Raw genomic sequence first — 16036 nt, 5'->3', positions numbered from 1 at the left:
CTATTACTGTATTACGGCAGGGGAGCTCTGGACCTGCATTTCGAGGAATATAAGCTACGACGGTCGAACGTGATTTCTTAGCCTCACACCCCTGTCTACTGTGGTCTAATATCCCGAGCGCGTTAAGCCGCTCATCGGGTTTGAGAATCTAGGCGATCCACCTGCGCAAGGCCCAGAAGTGATTCGAGCTTCTCTGTTCTATTCCGCGAAACTCAATATACAATCGACTTCATGTCCTGGGCGACATGAATACCGATTGAGTTACGCTCCGCCAGTGATATACTCAACGGCAACAGTGCCTTGCTCGGCGCCAGAAATAATCCTAAGTGCCCTAGATGTCTTAGGGGTCTCGTTTCCCTATCCGTCTGTCGTCTGTCCTCTAACCGACGCCCAGTTATTCTGGGATTTCTTTGCTGTCGACTTCAGGACCTGATCCATTCGACTGTATTAGTTTGGACACGGTTCTGTATTTCTCCACTTGCGCTCGTTGTCAAATTTCCTTGTCTACTAAAGTGGTCCAAGCAGGGTGACAGTGGTCACAGCTGTGTGTTGTATATGACACCCTGCTCCATCACCTCATTCTCCCACGTTTCTGGGGCACGCATCCCCGCGCCTGGTAGACTCCAAAGTGCTTCGAAGACATCATCCTCTCCACTCGTTCGAACCAGGGAGACTGGTCTAGTGCCCAAGCTCCCGTCCTCCCCTCATCGCAGGTGCATGATATCCTGTGCCCTGTATCACTGATCCGGCATTATTCACCATTCCCCCTCCCCTAGGAGGATACCCTTGCACGGTGCTTTCTTGGAATTGGACGACAAGGCGCCCAAGGTGGTGATTTTCGGGCTCAACAACTGGTTTGGGACTTCTCTACTCTTTGGGTTTGGAAATAGAGACCGAGGAAACACCGTTCCCTCCATCCGCAGTCCTCGCTTCCCAGGTAAGAGAAATTCATGTTACATCCTTGATTTTAGAATGATTCATTAAGCATGGATTGTTGGTGATGGCGCTTCAAGCTAAGGGTACATAACCTACCGGTATCCCATTTCGACTGGCTGTCAATGTTCTTCTTTGCGTTCCGATGCTCTGTCTAGTCTCCATTATTTCCCTTCACCGCATAACCACAATTTGTCAACTGTAACCCTGTGTTTCTATCAACGTCTCCCGAATGTCTTTATCCATCATGGGTGGTAACTGTCCCCCAGACGTCAATCAGCTTAACAGCTATCTCACAATCCAACGAGCTCTTGAGGTGGCTCGGAATTGTGAAAGTTCCGTCGATCCTTCAATCGGCGAATACCTTGAGCGACATCTCGGTCAAGTTTGGAGCCGTGTTCAAGCTGCGCCAGACTCTTACGTTCTCTCTAAGGACGAGTTCGCCTTGTTTAACTTCTTCCGCGCTCGTTTTGCTAGTTCTGTTGTGGCCCGAAGGGCCATCCAACGCTTTTGGGATCAGTACGAGGGATCCGATTGAGCATCCTTGGGGTTTCCTTCACTGTCAAGGTCAACTGCGGCCTAGTTTCGCACTTCGGCAACGTTTAATTCTGACTTTCATCCAGGCTCTCGGACCATTATATTCACTCAAGCTCATTTCAATATGAGTGCTCGTATCTTGGCATAATCCAAAGCCCAGCAAAAGCTATTCTTTTCGAATGCTTACACCAGGGTTTACTCTTGCTCCTGCATCGACCTGCCTAATACTCTCCTTGAACGACTTCGACGTCGAGGAACAATATAATCAAGAGTGGGGTGCGGGAGACAATAAGTATATTGGATCCAGCATCGAACCGAACCCATTCTTGGAGAAGAAAACCGAGCCCCCTGACCAACGGGGCCTTATTTGGCTCTGTATCGGATCTTCCTCGTCCCGAGATACCGACGCGCACTAGAGACGAGCTTGAAAACTTGGGGCTTCATACGTCAATCCAGCAGGTCGACTTCCTCCGTTATCGCGATGATGCGTTATATGCCAGGATTTGTACAGCAGTTTCTGTCCGCAACATGGCTCTTATGTTTCCAAGTAAACCCACCTATGGTGTTGCCGGGCGAATGTGATTGCACTGCGGTGCTTATGACGCACACTTTCGCTTTTAGCTATGGTCATCCATTTGTCGGTAAGTTTTGGAGTTTCTCAATGTCCGGACCTCCGGAACGTCTCAAGTTTCGTGCGCCTGGAATTTTCTCTCGTCTACTAATGACACTGATGTTATTCCTGTGGTTGGCCCAACGCTGATACCAGAGGTGCTATAGGCATATATCAGCCACCTGACTGCGAATATAATGCCGTGGCGTTCAACTTAACCGTCACATCGGCTGGACGGCAGTTTGATCGACTGGGAGCGGCGTATTTCGGGAATACTGAAATATTTCGAACGTCCACAGCGGAACCGACGCAGGCAGGCATCCTATGGACTTACATGAAAGATATGACGCCCTACCTATCCTTGTTCAAACAGCCCCAGACCCTTACCTTCGACTTGGGGAACCTCGTGGATGAGACATATACCGGGACTTTCAATACGACTCTTGCCGCCATCTTCTACAATCGTGCGAACGTGGACCCTCCTGCAGATGTTATCATTCCCGTTTCTGGGAAGGGAGCGACCTGGAAAAATCCCGGCTCACTCCATGCAGATGACTTCAATGTTACCAGCTCTTTGACGTTGCCAAGGAATATTAAGAAAGCAATATTCTCAATATCTGCGGTCGGCCAAATGGAAGAAGAGTTCTGGTGGGCCAATACACTCGATTCAAATACGGGGACCTTTCCGGACGTGGGCCGTTTATACGGCAGCTCCCCATTCCGTGAACTGCAGCTACAGATTGACGGTGTCTTAGCAGGCGTATCGTCTCCATTCCCTATCATATTCACAGGAGGCATCGCACCAGGTTTTTGGAGGCCGATTGTCGGTATTGATGCATTTGACTTGCAAGAAGATGAGATTGATATCACTCCTTGGCTTGGAACACTGTGCGACGGACAACCGCACGATTTTGGACTCAAAGTCATAGGGATCTCGGACGATGGCAATGGAACAGCGACCATTACCGACAAACTCGGATCATACTGGGTCCTCTCCGGAAAGATCTTCTTGTGGCTGGATGTCGAGGGCTCGATAACAACAGGAATGTCTCCGAGGATATTCCAACGTTCTCCCCAGATGTCGGTATCATCTAAACTGGGAAAAGACTCGAACGGGACAAACACTACCCTTGATTATCATGTCGAAGTCCACCGATATATCTCAAGTGCAGCAACCATCTCCACATCAGAAGGCGAGCGGATCGCATCCTGGGAGCAGTCGCTCCATTTTTCGACCACTGGCAATTTTTCCGATCATGGTTGCGCTCAAATCACAAAGCAGATCAGCTGGGGGTACGAGAAGTCATCTAACGGCTATTCACGCTCGTTTTCTTACCCACTTTGGGTAGACTCCGATTACCACGTTGATCAGGGAAGCGGAAGTCTCACCATCCAAGCGAAATTGGACCGTACAAAGCATGTATCCATTTCCGGACACGGTATCTTTTCGAACGGAGCACGATCTTTAGTTCCTGAGGCATCAAAAGAAGTCATGGGATACGGGAATTTCCCCAGAACAGTTCTATACTCGAGACAGAATGGCTCAGCATCCTATCGTTCGGACCCAGCTGAATCACGATCCTTCAGCAACGGTGCTACAGAACACCAACTACGATTCACTGCCGGTAGCACACATCCTGCCAGCGTTCCCTGGTTGAACGACATGCAGTTGATGATTGATCGTGCGAAACCTCCAGCTAGTCATGACGATTCCATCATTTCCGAGCCTGCAGAGACGTTATACGAGCGGCATGTATTGGCAGTAAATGGCTCGATTGTCTTCGACTATGGCCATATCCACGAGGGCGACTTGGATTCTATTAGTGACGCACACGAGAAGCGATGGGCGAGCAGCGAAGATGGGTTGTTCTTTGCGGGCAGAAGCCCTCAACGCTTACTCGGACGAGGTCCTTCTGATCCGTAGCCTAGCAAGGTCCCCCATATAGGCTGTGATTCATGTTATAGGATCTGCGAAGGCATATTAAGACATATCAAAGCATACCAAGGCATATCTTGCCGCTCGGTGCTGGGGGAATGGCTGGAGCCCGGTTACCAGCGACAAGCAGTTTGGAAGAGCTGGACGAGGACGGAGTCCGTTAACGGTTGAAGAGATTTGAGAGAACCAGAACTGCCTCGGAATCTGAATTGGGGCAGGATTTACATCGAACTTGCTGAATCGTGTTATTGTAGATCCACTCATATTGGGACGAACAATGCATGAACGAAACTACCCAATAGAATATGATCCTTTGGCAACCCGATTACATTTATGTTCGATGTTAGACTGGCGATGGGCCGAGAAGAGCAGGATTGGCACCGTAGCAAATTAAAGACAGGAGTAGTTGAGCTCTCAACTGCTATTTGCAGGATGTAAACCATATCCAGTTTCTCCATGACACTGCACAATACGACAGCACTGCTCGCCGCGAAGAGCGAAGTTAAGATGCAGACATTCTGGCCGAGTCACAGCAATGAGCTCCTGAGACACTACTTGGCAAAAATTGCCACGGCTAGGACTCCGAAGCCATTATGTGAATCATCACGCGAAAATAAAGACAGGTCTGTTAAAGGGGTTCAGGCCGTCTTGCGCAGCAGAGTCGTGACGAAATTCGACGTGCCTGGGTGGCAATTTACGGCAAAACCATCAAATCTTCAACATGCTCCAGGGCCAAAAAGCCACTCAGCTGACGGAAAGGGATGAACGCGTTCCCAATGGCAGGCTTTCTCGGAAATCGCCTTGACTAAGGATGGGCACACGATAGAGAATTGTGAAGCATGAAATGTCAGCCCAAAGCGAAATCTGCTGCCTCGCGCGACTAAGTAGTCGTAAAGACAGCAGGATTAGAAAGGGTTTGATCACTCTGAGTCTCATAACGATAAGAATGGTCTATTAATATCCAAAACATCCTTAAGATACAGAGACTGGTATAATATGTAAAGATTGGAAAGAAAAAAGGATCGGAGCGCGAAGAAATAGGCACAGTGTGGTTGGGGATACACGTGATGTGTGGGGAATCTCCTATTTTATGCCTGAGGTGTCAAATATTAAACACAATATTCACGTGATTCAGATGACAGGAAGGAAAGTGTGGCTGCAGGTGGCGCCCATGTGGAACGCGAACGAATGACCAATCAGAGCATGCAACCCCCCTGTTCACTTGACGTTTCAAGATCCACGCCGACCGCCATCGACTTCTATTTGGAGTGACACCAACTGCAACCTGAGCTCAGTGAGTGTAGCATGAGAGGGAGAGACTCAGACAGGCACTGAGGACTGTTGCTTACCCTCATACGTTCATACATTATTGTCGCCCGGTCTGACATGGAATCATATCTCGACCTACCACGGGAGACCACGCCTTTTGCAGTTTATTGTTGCCATTCCTCAACGGCCGATCAATAGCATCGCATCACCATTCTCGATACCCGCTCTCGGAATCGAACTGGGCATGTCGACCAAAACTATGTCCGACCCGGTCCAATCGACTGGTACGTCTATTACATTCCTCTTTGTTGACGGACGGTATACGTGCCGCTTCGAATCCGAACTGCTCAATTGACTTGCTCCGATGCAGGCCCAAACCCCAAATCCAAGAAGAAAAACAAGAAGAAGAAGGGAGGAGGTCCGAAGCCAGGGAACCAGGATAATGCCGCGATCGATGGACACGCGAATAAAGCGCCGGAATTTTTAGAGCCAGATGATGAGGATACGGGGCCGCCGGGTTCCCCTGCTGTATGAACAATACAATTTCCACATAGGCTATGGTATTAACGTCTCGGCGCAGGACACTCCAATAGACGTGAACGGAGACAGCGAAGAAAAATTGCCACCGAGTGGAGATCCCGTACAGCCTTCCGATACGGTAATTCCCACCGAACTCAGCAATGGACTCCATACCCATACCACCAAAGCAACGGAGTCGGGGGAAGACGATACCGAGAGCCGTCTGGAAGCAATGGCGAGGGAACGAGACGATCTGAAGGCGATGGTGGCTGATTTGCGCGAATCATTGGAGTCGATACACAAGAAACACGAAGAAGATCTCGGTGGTATCCGAGAAGAACTTGAGGAGTCTCAGTCGGCTCGGGAGCATGCCGAGTCGCAATATCAGAAATTGTTGGGCAAAGTGAATACGATCCGTTCGCAGCTCACGGAGCGACTGAAAGGCGATGCGGTATGTGAGAATATATGCGTTCTGTCATGAAGTTGCTTACAGATCATACAGGAAGAACTGGCCCAGGCTCAAGAGAAGATCAAGGAGTTGGAAGAGAGGAACGAGGAACTGGAGAGTTCGGCCGATGGATTCCGCGAGGACCTTCAGACGGCTTCGAATGATAATAAACGCCAGTCCGAAGAGATCGCCGACCTCCGAAACCGCGCGAGCCTCTCGCAGCAGAATTGGATCAAGGAACGCGACGAGTTGATCAGCCGGGAGGCATATGCTCGGGAGGAGTTCGAGACGGCCAGACAAGCCATGCTCGACTGGGAAATATTAGCGACGGAGGAACGATCTAAAAAAGAAAGCCTCGCCGATCGAGTGGGAGAGCTCGAGGAGCAACTCGGCACTCAAAGGGAGGCGTATGATAGGGCAGCAGCCGACCGAGATAGCCAGTCTCAAACCGTCGAGAGTCTCCAACGAGCATTGAAAGACATACAAGAAGGTTTGTCACATCGCGGAGATTGCCAGAACGAAACTGATGTCGTGTAGCCCGGAAGAAGGAGTTGCGTGAAATGGTTGAACAATCGGAAACCCAACTGGGAGCGTTGCGCAAGCAGCACGAATTGGCGGAAGAGGAAGCCAAGGTGGCGAAGCAGGAGTTGGACCGGACGACCAAAGAGCTCGAACGTGCCACTCCGTTCGAGAAGGAAGTAAAGGAAAAGAATCTCTTGATCGGCAAGCTTCGCCATGAGGCAGTGATCTTGAACGACCATTTGACGAAAGCCCTCCGGTTCCTTAAGCAGCGGAAGCCGGAAGACATGGTGGATAGGTACGTGGTCGATATATTGTTGATACGATCTGGATCTCTAACATGATGAAGACAACTTGTTACCAATCATTTTCTACAGTTCCTCGCCCTCGATCGATCGGACCCCAAGAAGTTCCAAGTTCTTCAGTTGACAGCAGCTATTCTTTGCTGGGATGATGGTAAGTGGAATATCTCTATACATATGTGCTCTACTGACGGAGCGTCTCAGAACAACGGGAGCGAGCCGGTCTTTCCCGACCCGGTGCATCGAACTCCACCCTCCGGGTCCCCATGTCCCCGTTCCGACGGACGTCGAGTATCCCATCCCTCACCGACGCATCCCTCCAGGGCACGCATTCGCCCAGCAAGGAAAGTTTGGCGGAGCTGTGGTCCGACTTCTTGGAACGAGAGGCGCAGGAGGGGTCGAATCGGTCACGGAGACCCAGCACCGCTCACAATTCGCCGGCGTCGGAGAAGCCACCTCCGGGACTTTGAATGTCTGGATGCCTGGTCTCGAGCTTGTCATAGTTGGGGAGCGATTGTTTGAAAGAATACGCCGACCGTTCGTCATCTATGGCGTCTGGGGGTCAATAGGAATAATTTTGAGCGGTCTGGGTTCATGCGAAGGAATATGAGCAACAATAATTGGTGTCATTGCTGAGATGTACCAGATCTGGCGTTGGCATGGCTTGTTTACACAATAGCTGGATGCGCTCACTCGACTTGATTGCGAAAAGAGGCGTCATGTTTCTCAGGATTCATGAATCCCTTGCATCGTCGAGGAAGGGATCGATATAGAGATTGTAATTCGATGAATCGAGTCCACAACTTCTGCGGCAACAATACCTGTATGGGAGATAAAGCGTGGAATACGTGTGAGTGTAAGGCTGCTGTAGAGACCATAGAATGTCGACGTCCATCTTTCTATCCAGGCATACCTCTGACGTGCAGAAGCCGCAGGAAGTGTGCATACGGATCTAGCATTCCGTTTTTATGAAGTATATGTGTTCTGCGTTAGGGGTTAGGGGTAATATAGGTAGAGTGTACAGTTATGTGACGGAGAGACGTCTAGGTGGTACGGAGCGGTGAAATGATATCACCCCACCTTGGCAGGCCTGGACCTTTTGTAGTCCATCCCTCCAAGTAGTTCCGCTTCCATTCTTACTGCATGACGCCACTTGAACATCCATCCTACACCATAAAGAAACACATCACCTATCTCCCATAAAACCGTTGCGCTTGGTCTACACGTCCACGCTGTCATCCCGAAATTTCCGTACGCCCGCTTCCAATCATAAGACCTCCGACCTACATCTGTTTCATTCGCCTCGGACCCGAGTTCTGACGACCTTGCGATACTGAAAACCGATTCTCTATCTCTCCTCCGCGAGAAATCCCTTTGTCTCTAGAATTTCTTGGGCTAGTACTCCATCGTCCGGAGGCGACGAGTCCGCGCTGGCAACAATGCCACCCTCTGCACCTCAACAAGTTCCCCGAACAACATCCTCTAGGACGACCGCCACCACCACCACCACCACCACCACCACCACATCCACTCACACACCCGCCCTTCCTTTAAGGACGTTACGATTACGAGCTGTGGATGGATCTCCGGCTCAGCGAGAGAGTAGACACATACAATGGGCAGAAGACGTGGTAGACAACGAGGGAATGGGCAAGAAATCCTCCAAAGGTGGTTAGAAAAGTTCCCCCTTAGGTCCACGATATTGACCCTTTTCAACAGTATGCTGCATATATCACAAACCTCGAGAAGTCGGCGAGTCGTCGTCTGAAGATACGTCGGATTCCTCCTCCAGCGACTCGGATTCGGAACCGGATAATAGCACGGCCAGGCCGGCCGGACGCGGCAGAGGCTACCGCCCACGGAGACATGACGAGGAGCACCACCACCACCAGGGGGGTGAGGAAGAGGGCGAAGGATCCCACCACGACGAGGCACATCAACACCCACCACCGAGACGATCAAGGCGGAGGCCAAGTCCAAACGCGTATGAGAAGATGCCTAAGCCATCCGGCTCGGGAAAGAGTGGGAAAAAGCGCGCGGACTCGGGACAATAAAGATGTAGGCTGGGTTCGGTCTGTCATATTTTTGCCCCTGGGGCATGGTTCATTTTGAACAATAGATTGCTGCGTCTCGGCAGATCCGGTTTGCCGAACTACAGTCTACCTGGACTTAACTTTTGCATAGAATTCGGCATAGCTCGGCGTTTAGGGGAATATGTTGGCCATACACAACTGGGAACAGGTGGTCGAACTGGCGATCAGGGTTCTATTGCGATGCTATCTTACGAACTCCATTCATGATTCCTAGACTGTCCTTCTAGTTTCGGATGAGAACTATACAATGGGGATCTTGACTTTCCTCCTCGCAACTCAGAAGCCGAACTTCATCCCTCCATTCGCACAGATCACGCTCCCCGTGCACCAAGCCGACTCTTTCGAGCAAAGCATCCCTACAACCCCCGCAATCTCCCAATCGTACGCCGCTCGTCCACCATCTTGCGTCGCTCTCTGCACGGTCTCCGGATCATCGATTCCTTCTCTCGCCCGTGCTAAGGGCGCATTCTCGATGAACGGCCGATTCCTCGCCTGGAAGTCCTTGCTCGTGCTTCCGTACATCTCTGTGGCTACCGGGCCGGGATTGATGGCGTTGACCGTTGCACGCTCAGCCAGTTCGCGGGACCACGTTCGCGTCATTGACTCTAGTGCAGCCTTGGTACCTCCGTAGACGCTCTGTCCAATGTAGCCAAGCGTCGAACTGACGGATGACACGTTGATAATCCGCCCCGAACGATCTGTCGGCAAGTAGGGAAGCGCTGCTTGTATCAAGAGCAACGGTCCTTGAACGTTGACGCTGTACTGCCAAGCAAAGTCCTCTGCCGTGCATTCCTCGATGGACAGGTTCTTGGACACACCGGCATTGTTGACGATGACATGAATCGTGAACTTCCCCGTTTTCGGATGCGAGAAATGGTTCTTGGCGATGCTGACGATATGCTTCGGTCCGCCCACCGATCCCATATCCGCCTGTACCGGCAATGCTTGGATGCCATGCTCGTCGGAGAGCCGTTTGGCCAGATCGCCGGTCCGCAGCGCCGACGCATCCGACGTGAAGTTCAGAACGAGATTGCAGCCTTTGGCAGCCAGATTTGCTGATATGGCGGCACCAATGCCCCGCGAGGCACCGGTCACAATGCCCAGCTGGCCTTCGAGGGGCCGGCTCATCATATCATTGCTGGAGAGTAGGTTGGTAGAGGAGGTTCTTATGTATCCTGGTTTTGAATCCATTTTCGCTCGGGGGTTTCGATCTTCAATTTGGTTGGTTGGAAGGTCGTACCATGGACCGCATGGCTCTGGGGGACAGATGACAATTCTGACCCCCTGAGGGGACTTAGTGAAATGTCGTCATGGCATAACTTATGTAAGCAAGGATCCAGAAAACTGGGCTCTTTGATAGCCGGCAGGAGCCAGGAGATGAGTGGCGGACGGTGCGGACGATTTTGAGCCCCAATTTCCGCTCTTTCTCCTTCTTTCGAAACAGGCACTATTTTCAATAATATGGATCGCAAAGGCCGTAGCATTCTCTTGCTCTTCACCGACTCTGGCGATATCACGCCCCCGGTGTGTACGGTATCACGAGTAGAACTGGTCTGGATCGGATGAAAGCACATCCGAGCACTTCATATTAACCAGTGGTCCAGAGACGCGCACTATTCGCATATCGTTTCATAGAAGCTCGGACTGATAAAACTAGTTGAGAGGGAGTACGGAATATGGTGTTCCAGATTCCTATTGTAGCTCTCAAAGTTAACGGAGGAGGAAACCAAGCATTTGCGTTTTGGGGAAACATGAATTAAGCCGAGACTAGCTTCTCTTGGCAAAGCGTTTGAACTCTGAAGCGACGAATTGAAGAGCAATTGTTTCGCATCATGGCGCTTCATCTTGCGCCTGTTTGGCCGCGTCACCCCTCACGGTTTACACATGCAGCCAGAATAGTCGGGCGCGGACCGTAGTAACGAGGCCACGTCACGGTTTCACTCTTCGCTCCACCGGTTGCCCGATCGTTGAAAGTAACTATTAGTCTTCGAAGTTCGTGAACTACTACTTCAGCATATCGGACCCACTTACGAAGACTACGGTACGTCCGAAAAAGCTTGTCCCAGCTGCGCCTGGCTTCCCACTCCCCAGTTTATATTTTGTATAATATGTATACTCTAGCCGAGGGAACCTTACAAGTTGCAACGTACCACGTGAAACAACGGCACCCAAGGCTTGTTGTCCAAAGTGCCTGGTGTACTATACACCAATCAAGAGACGCAGATTTGAAACCGAACCTTAGCCAACGAGCTCTGGCTCGAGATGGAGTGGGCTATCGAATTCGCGTCTTGCCTCCGCGTCCCTTTATGCGTCCGGGTTCCGGTAAACTAACAAGTCCAGGTCCGGATCGTCATCACAGCGGATCATAAAGGGCGAAGAGAAAACCTTGATATCTTGACCATCGCGCTAATGTAGAGTGGGTCCATCTCCTGGAGTAAGAATGGATGGTTTATCCCCTCGCCGCCAGTTTGGAGCCGTTGCCCCTTAGGAGCCCAGGAGGGACAAGTCAAGAGCAATCGTTTCCCCACATGGATAGGTCGGCAGACGAGGAGATTTATATAAGAGATCGCCGTCTACCCATAGTACCTATAAGTCGCCCAGTTGATTGAAGTTGTCTCCAGTCTTGTCTTTTATATTTTACTGTTGAGTCCATCGTCCACGTCCATCGTTCGTTCAAGATGGTAGTGGTTAAATCTCTGTCTTTAGCCCTCCTAGGGCTTCTCGCCGTTCTGCCGACTGGCCAAGCCCATCCAGGGGAAGAACATAACCACGCCGCAATTCGCCGCGAGGTCAAGCACCTCCAGACCTTTGCCAGTCGGTCCACCAAATTATTGGAGAAATGTTCCAATAATCCCTCCGCGCGAGCGTTAAGAGAGCGTGCATTGTCACGCAGGCTTGCTACTGCTCAGTCTTTGCAGGGAGCGCGGTCTATCAACGGTAAGGCACTGCCCAATCGTCAACAGGTCGAAGGAGAAAGATAAAACGATGCTAATTGTTTGGACCGACAGCTCCAGTATTGCATAGACGAGACCTTGCGTCTCTCCAAGCGTTTGAGGAAGTCGACCACAACGCTACGGGATCCATCAACTACAGTGATCCATCTTCCATCTTCTCTGCCAATACATCTTGTATTTTGGCCCCCGAGGTGACCATTGGTCCCTACTATGTCCTCGGTGAGCTGGTCAGGCAAGACCTTACAGATGGACGGGCAGGAGTTCCACTGCATTTGGAAATGCAGTTCATCGATGTCAATACCTGCAAGCCCGTCGAAGATCTTCTGGTAGACATCTGGAGTGTAAGGAGACCAACAATTTTAAGTATGCGCTGAAGCTGACAGTTCACTAGTGCAATGCAACCGGGACATATTCGGGAGTTACCAGTGAAGGTACTCTCAATGAAACTTTCCTTCGGGGCCTCCAACAATCTTCGTCAGATGGGGTCGTCGAGTTTGACACCCTATTTCCCGGCCATTACCAGGGACGAGCTACGCACGAGCACCTAGCAGTCCACACTGGCACAACTTTGCTTCCGAACGGCTCCTTCAGTGGAGGAGAGTTCTCGCATATCGGTCAACTGTTCTTTGAGGAAACCCTCATCGATGCGGTAGAGGCAACCAGCCCGTACAGCACGAACGATGCGCCGAGGACTACGAATGATGAGGATATGATTGCTCAATCTCAGGCCGACAACAACAACGATCCTTTCATGCAGTACATTTATCTTGATGCTGATGATATCACGGCTGGCTTATTGGGTTGGATCGAAATCGGGATCGATACATCCGCCAATCATAGCTCCTCTGCATCTTGGGCATCTTATCTGGCCGAGGATGGTGGCCACGAGAATCCCAATTCGGGTATGGGTGGCGGTCCTGGTGGTCCTGACGGTCCTGGTGGTTCTGGCGGTCCTGGTGGCCCTCCCTCAGGGGGCATACCTGGCTCCTCTACCGCATCTGCGATTGCTTCTGGAACGAGCAGTGCAATCGTATCTGTCTACAGCTCTGGGGCCGGTCAAGTACACGGCTTGTGGAGGCGATTCGATGGAGCAAGGAGGCATTGAAATGGTCTGAGTGTGGTGGGAATAGACTTCCTTCGCATACTAGGAGGTGAAAGTGTGATGCTGGTACACGAATGGCTTATAGCTGATCTATAAGATCTTTTCATCAGGTACATTAAGAGGATATGCCAGACTTTCTAGTATGTAATCTAAATGCTCGGAGTGCCATGCCCTTACCTAACATGAGTGTATTGTTACAATCCCGGCTCCACTGTGGTATTTGAATCACCAATCAGGCTACACTATTAAGGGAATGGATCGGGAATATTGATGCCTTGTCAGGCACCAACAACCAGCAATTTTTTTGTGACCACAATGCGGTCGCCAGTCACCCGGGAGTTAGGAACCAATAACCATACAGGAACCATCATGGATATAAACCAGCAAGGTCTTCGTTCCTTAAGACCTTGCATTCAACTTGCACACACTTCCACTGAGGTAGGTGGCAAATGCTTTGGGCTAGGACATATTAGTGTGGCTCATCGCCTGTAATGTTAGTCACCTCTTGTCCCTCCAATCACTTAAAGTTGGGGCTACGAATTCATGTCAGGCCGGCAATCCTTCGAAGGCAAACTCTTTTACGTCTCGACGGTGTATAATATTGTTCTATTTGTTTCGCCTTGCTCGCTCTAGTCATTCTGCGCGCCTCCACGAACTCTTTTCCGGAACAGTGGCTTTGGAGAAAGGGGGGTTGGGCCGAAGTTCAAGTTGCTCGCAAATCATGTCTTCGCGGGCTCTGCGACGTGCTCAGCGTGAGCGCGAGGTCAATGGCAATGCGAGCGACGAAGAGTCAATTTCCAAGGCACAAAGCTCCCGGGGTGGTCCGAAATCGAGCTTGTTCGCACTCCTCGACCAACCGGAGTCAGAGAATGAGGAAGAAGCGGGTGCCGATCTTGAAGAAGGGGATGGAAGCCCTGAAGTAAAGGAGCTAGAGGATATGCCTCCGACAAAATCCTCCAAGAAGGGAAAGAAGAAAAATAAAGCCCGAGAGAAGAGAAAACAAGCCAAGGAAGTGGCGAAAGAGACCAACTTGAATGGACTGGATGAGATTGACGTGGCTTTGAGAGATTTATCAATACCTCCGGCGGCCGATGGTGGCAGCAAGCACCACAGACGGAAGTCGCAGGACTTCAGCGTCTTGTCCATCAACTCGGACCATTTACACATCGAGAACGAGGTTCGTCGGCTGTTTGGACGGGCTGCCCTGGACACAAATGAGGCAAATGACGATGAGCTGGATCCCGCTGCTCAGGCAGGTCGAAGGCAGCGCCGGTTGATGCAACAGGTCCAACGTGGGCAGCGGCGTAACACGCCTTTGAACGAGGCACGGCGAAAAACATTTCTTGTCCAGCTCCAGCCGAATGAAACCGCTCCTCCTGGAGTTTCTACCGGCCTCGCAATGGAAGTCCTTCCCGAAACAGACGATGGCACTGTACGATATCGATTTGTCCATGCTCCCGCATATCGAGATGTCCAGCTCCAATTCGAGGACTGTGTGTCAAGCATGGACCCTGAACGAATCCTCATGCTGCTGAGATTCAATCCAACGCATATTTCAACCATTCTTCAAGCCTCTCTCATTGTTGCTCACGGCAGAGACTTTACACTTGCCGGAAAACTCCTCCAACGGGCACTCTTCACGTTCGGTCGGGCGCTCAACTCTTCGTTCCCAAACGCAGCCTCAAAAGGGCAGGCCCGCCTCCCTTTCCGGTTTCAGGAAAACCGTCAATTCTATTTGACGGCCGTCATGTATATGAAGAACCTGCGGATGCGTGGGGTTTATCGAACTATTTATGAGTGGGCAAAGCTGCTTCTAATGCTCGATCCTTCTGATGATCCGTATGCAATGCTCATGACCATCGACCAGCATGCATTGAGAGCAAAACAATATTCCGCACTCTTGGACATGTCCACACATGATCATTTGGAAGACACAGGCTGGTGGAAGTATCCGCACATCAGATACAGCCGAGCTTTGGCTCAGATGGGCCTGGGCGATGTTGACGCAGCCCGAAAGTCACTCTCCGATGCCATTAAACTGTGGCCGTTCATTGCGCATGCCCTGATTAAAGAGCAGGACATTTCGCCCGTCCCAATGGCAGTATGGGGGGCTCTGCCTAATACCACCTACGACGAACTGCTGACTGCCCATTATGTCTCGAACAGTAAAGACCTATGGGCAAGTCCCGAGGTGAAATCGTTGCTCAGCTCAGTGGCGGATGGATTGACTCGAGATGACCTAACTCCGCGCAATTGGTCTGACATTACTGGAGGGGAACCCATGGTTGTGCCTGAAAATATTTCGCGACTTGTCATACTGGAAGAAGATGCAAGGCTTCTTAAATTGATTCCGGAACAATACCGGGACAACCTAGGAGGGATGGGTGACCCGTTACCGCCAGCGGACAACGAACCTGGATATATGAACTCTTCAAACCGAAACGTCGATGTTTCCCCAGGCGATTACAATGCATTAGCACGATTGTTAGACGAACACGATGACAATTGGCCTGGGGATGGTGGCGAGCAGAGCGCTGAAGATGATGAATAGTTGCACGAGAATGGAAGGTCGTAAATTGGCGTTTATGTCGCCAATGGATGTCGCACACAACGGCCGCTCGATCCGTTATATATCAGATCTTCGGCCATGAAGGGATCTTCATGAAACCGCTCAGCTAGAAGACGAGATTTACAAATACAGATACTTCTCGATTATAGCCATGTTATCGTAACGTTCCGCCCATTCGAACCATAACCCAAACCCAGGCGTGACCGCCGTCTGACCAGCGCCAGCGCAAAGATCCAAATATAAAA

The 16036-nt window shown here is 50.9% G+C and overlaps 6 protein-coding genes across 6 annotated transcripts; 5 read left to right on the top strand and 1 right to left on the bottom strand.

The window, feature by feature from the left end:
- Positions 1-1847: 1847 nt before the first annotated feature.
- On the top strand, positions 1848-4004 carry P152DRAFT_506288 (uncharacterized protein; the record flags this gene model as incomplete). Its single annotated transcript, XM_033682473.1, has 3 exons — positions 1848-2111; positions 2248-3705; positions 3814-4004. Exons 1-3 carry the CDS (start codon positions 1952-1954, stop codon positions 4002-4004), a joined length of 1809 nt encoding a protein of 602 aa, XP_033536038.1. The 5' UTR covers positions 1848-1951.
- A 1264-nt stretch (positions 4005-5268) lies between these two features.
- Positions 5269-7932, top strand: P152DRAFT_456660 (putative Golgi matrix protein). The gene is made up of 7 exons (XM_033679052.1): positions 5269-5569; positions 5656-5813; positions 5866-6255; positions 6307-6742; positions 6790-7069; positions 7121-7227; positions 7278-7932. Exons 1-7 carry the CDS (start codon positions 5545-5547, stop codon positions 7541-7543), a joined length of 1662 nt encoding a protein of 553 aa, XP_033536037.1. The 5' UTR covers positions 5269-5544; the 3' UTR covers positions 7544-7932.
- A 502-nt stretch (positions 7933-8434) lies between these two features.
- Positions 8435-9308, top strand: P152DRAFT_270485 (uncharacterized protein). The gene is made up of 3 exons (XM_033674859.1): positions 8435-8741; positions 8793-8891; positions 9084-9308. Exons 1-3 carry the CDS (start codon positions 8513-8515, stop codon positions 9125-9127), a joined length of 372 nt encoding a protein of 123 aa, XP_033536036.1. The 5' UTR covers positions 8435-8512; the 3' UTR covers positions 9128-9308.
- Positions 9286-10556, bottom strand: P152DRAFT_270491 (NAD(P)-binding protein). Its single transcript, XM_033674860.1, has one exon. The coding sequence runs from the start codon at positions 10355-10357 to the stop codon at positions 9443-9445; it is 915 nt and encodes a 304-aa protein (XP_033536035.1). The 5' UTR covers positions 10358-10556; the 3' UTR covers positions 9286-9442.
- Positions 10557-11455: 899 nt separating this feature from the next.
- Positions 11456-13359, top strand: P152DRAFT_270462 (aromatic compound dioxygenase). Its single transcript, XM_033674858.1, has 3 exons — positions 11456-12103; positions 12175-12461; positions 12512-13359. The coding sequence occupies exons 1-3, from the start codon at positions 11845-11847 to the stop codon at positions 13223-13225; spliced, it is 1260 nt and encodes a 419-aa protein (XP_033536034.1). The 5' UTR covers positions 11456-11844; the 3' UTR covers positions 13226-13359.
- Positions 13360-13645: 286 nt separating this feature from the next.
- On the top strand, positions 13646-15955 carry P152DRAFT_413186 (DUF654-domain-containing protein). Its single transcript, XM_033677001.1, has one exon. The coding sequence runs from the start codon at positions 13944-13946 to the stop codon at positions 15771-15773; it is 1830 nt and encodes a 609-aa protein (XP_033536033.1). The 5' UTR covers positions 13646-13943; the 3' UTR covers positions 15774-15955.
- The last annotated feature ends 81 nt before the right edge of the window (positions 15956-16036 follow it).

Source organism: Eremomyces bilateralis, assembly GCF_010015585.1.
Source record: "Eremomyces bilateralis CBS 781.70 unplaced genomic scaffold P152scaffold_5, whole genome shotgun sequence".
NCBI lineage: Eukaryota > Fungi > Ascomycota > Dothideomycetes > Eremomycetales > Eremomycetaceae > Eremomyces > Eremomyces bilateralis.
Note: the sequence above shows the minus strand (reverse complement) of the source record. Positions and strands in the feature narration are given on the sequence as shown.

Bases quoted from the DNA above. Each gene is read 5' to 3' on its own strand.
- P152DRAFT_270485 (XM_033674859.1), top strand. From the start codon at position 8,513: ATGCCACCCTCTGCACCTCAACAAGTTCCCCGAACAACATCCTCTAGG. The intron at 8,742-8,792 runs GTGGTTAGAAAA...CCTTTTCAACAG, and splicing joins GGGCAAGAAATCCTCCAAAG to TATGCTGCATATATCACAAA. The intron at 8,892-9,083 runs GCACGGCCAGGC...CTAAGCCATCCG, and splicing joins GGATTCGGAACCGGATAATA to GCTCGGGAAAGAGTGGGAAA.
- P152DRAFT_413186 (XM_033677001.1), top strand. From the start codon at position 13,944: ATGTCTTCGCGGGCTCTGCGACGTGCTCAGCGTGAGCGCGAGGTCAAT.
- P152DRAFT_270462 (XM_033674858.1), top strand. From the start codon at position 11,845: ATGGTAGTGGTTAAATCTCTGTCTTTAGCCCTCCTAGGGCTTCTCGCC. The intron at 12,104-12,174 runs GTAAGGCACTGC...TTGGACCGACAG, and splicing joins GGGAGCGCGGTCTATCAACG to CTCCAGTATTGCATAGACGA. The intron at 12,462-12,511 runs GTAAGGAGACCA...ACAGTTCACTAG, and splicing joins TTCTGGTAGACATCTGGAGT to TGCAATGCAACCGGGACATA.
- P152DRAFT_270491 (XM_033674860.1), bottom strand. From the start codon at position 10,357: ATGGATTCAAAACCAGGATACATAAGAACCTCCTCTACCAACCTACTC.
- P152DRAFT_456660 (XM_033679052.1), top strand. From the start codon at position 5,545: ATGTCCGACCCGGTCCAATCGACTG. The intron at 5,570-5,655 runs GTACGTCTATTA...GCTCCGATGCAG, and splicing joins CGACCCGGTCCAATCGACTG to GCCCAAACCCCAAATCCAAG. The intron at 7,070-7,120 runs GTACGTGGTCGA...AACATGATGAAG, and splicing joins CCGGAAGACATGGTGGATAG to ACAACTTGTTACCAATCATT.